Here is a 1,755-nt window from a genome sequence, read left to right as displayed (position 1 = left end):
CGAGGTTGCAATTCGATTAGTACTAATGCAGGAAATACGCAAATCGCTAAAAACGATACACAATGAAATTTCCGAAAAGGCTGACTGACGAATCGGGGTGCCATAGAATGTCATATTAAAATTACTCAACAGAATACGATTTTCAATGAATACTTGTACATGACTTATATTAATAAAATTTAAAACTCTGTAACATTTATAACGTGTGCAACTCCTCATAATGCTATTAAAAGTTTGGTATTGAAAACGTATCCCAGATCGTCGCTGTCAAGCGCTTCTTTGTAAAATATGTATACGCCTCTATTCTAATTATCTAATTTCTCTTCTAACTAAGACAACACATTTCAATTTGCTATGTTTTCAGCTATATTTCAAATGCACCAAAGTTGATGATTCTATCRCGGGATGTCTTTCGTGGCATTTCGGAAACTATTAAAATAATGTAAGTCAGTTCAATTACTATCAGATATATCAAATATAAATTATCTTTAATAATATATTTATAAGATTGAAATTTCATTGCCCAAGGTGTAAAGATTTTGTATTAATATTACTTATTTACCATATGTATAGTATCAATAATATGTCTGCTGATAATTTGTTACCGAACTAAACCGACTCTGACCACATAAAGCCTATAGATATAATGTGGATCAAGCTTTCGCATGAGCTTCTGCTTTATAATTATATATAAAAGTCAATAAGCCGTTTAAAGGCAGGCTGAAACTTGTACATATAGAATCTTCTATTTGTCAGTGAAACACCACATCAAAAAGGAAAGTGAAAATCGGCCAATCATCGACCTAAGAAAAAAGCGTCAATCATTTGTACGAGTGTACATAAATCCCCTTCATCGCATRGGCGAAATATAGTAATACTTAGAAATAAAAAAGATGTTAAACCGGAAAATTCGTTTGACATTCCGACAGATAGACTGCAGTAATCCTCTTAACTCTAGGTGAGAGCGTCCTTCATAATTTGTCAGCTTTGCGCAGTTGAGAGCAGTGAAAATGTCAATAACAGACTGAGGAGTGTTCTCCTACCATAGAGTTGTATCGGTGTACACACAAGATAGTTGTTTTGGACATAAAATGAAAGAAAAAAATGTTTGTCTGAACCACATGCCATAACCCAGCGACATACAATAGTWCAAGTTTACATATCACTTCCCTACATTGTAGTTTTATTTTTTTAGCGTGTGTAAAAAAGAATTATACCATAGAGCTTTTCTGTTTTCTACTTGGTCTTCGCACAGTTGGGACATTTAAACGATATATGCATTAATCAAGTACAAAATAAATTATAAAACATTATTGCTTTAAAAATTTTTGCATAGTTTGCAGGAAGCAATATTGGGTTGTGACAAATCGCAGGTAGAAAATACGGGGTTTTTCCTTTTTTTCCTTTTTTTTTAAAAAATTGATTGAACCAATCGTTACAATTACGATAATTATAATAAAAACTTTCAAAATAGGCTCCTTCTGCGTCGATRCAGTGCTGCCAGCGCGATTTCCAAGAATTAAAGGCATCACGGAAGGCATTCGGCCTTGAGAGCYGAGGTGCATGCTGCTTGGCTAGGAGAGAGCGGCGTGTACCAATCGGAAGATTGCCTCTTTGTCTAAGGATCATACTTTAAGATCCATGACTCGTCACCTGTGMTTACGTTATTTAAAAGTGGGGGTCACTTTCACACATGTTCAAATTTTTTTGGCACACTTCCATTCGCCGCAATTTCTGGTCATTAGTGAGCACACC

The 1,755-nt window shown here is 34.7% G+C and overlaps 1 protein-coding gene across 6 annotated transcripts in view; it reads left to right on the top strand.

Annotated features, from left to right (window-relative positions):
* The window catches only part of LOC108966128 (lutropin-choriogonadotropic hormone receptor), a 59,296-nt gene that overhangs the window by 35,308 nt on the left and 22,233 nt on the right, over positions 1–1,755 (top strand). For 5 of the 6 annotated variants that reach the window (XM_018928888.1, XM_018928889.1, XM_018928884.1 and 2 more), the window contains exon 5: positions 365–442. The exons of the other annotated variant lie outside the window; for it this stretch is intronic. In XM_018928888.1, coding sequence (XP_018784433.1) covers positions 365–442 — 78 coding nt within the window. The remainder of the gene's footprint in view (positions 1–364; positions 443–1,755) is intronic. 6 annotated transcript variants of the gene reach the window in all.

The sequence above is a fragment of the Bactrocera latifrons genome, unplaced genomic scaffold (assembly GCF_001853355.1).
Source record: "Bactrocera latifrons isolate USDA-ARS-PBARC rearing strain unplaced genomic scaffold, ASM185335v1 scaffold_156, whole genome shotgun sequence".
Lineage (NCBI taxonomy): Eukaryota > Metazoa > Arthropoda > Insecta > Diptera > Tephritidae > Bactrocera > Bactrocera latifrons.
The sequence above is the reverse complement of the archived record's forward strand: the minus strand, read 5'-3'. Positions and strand labels throughout refer to the sequence as shown.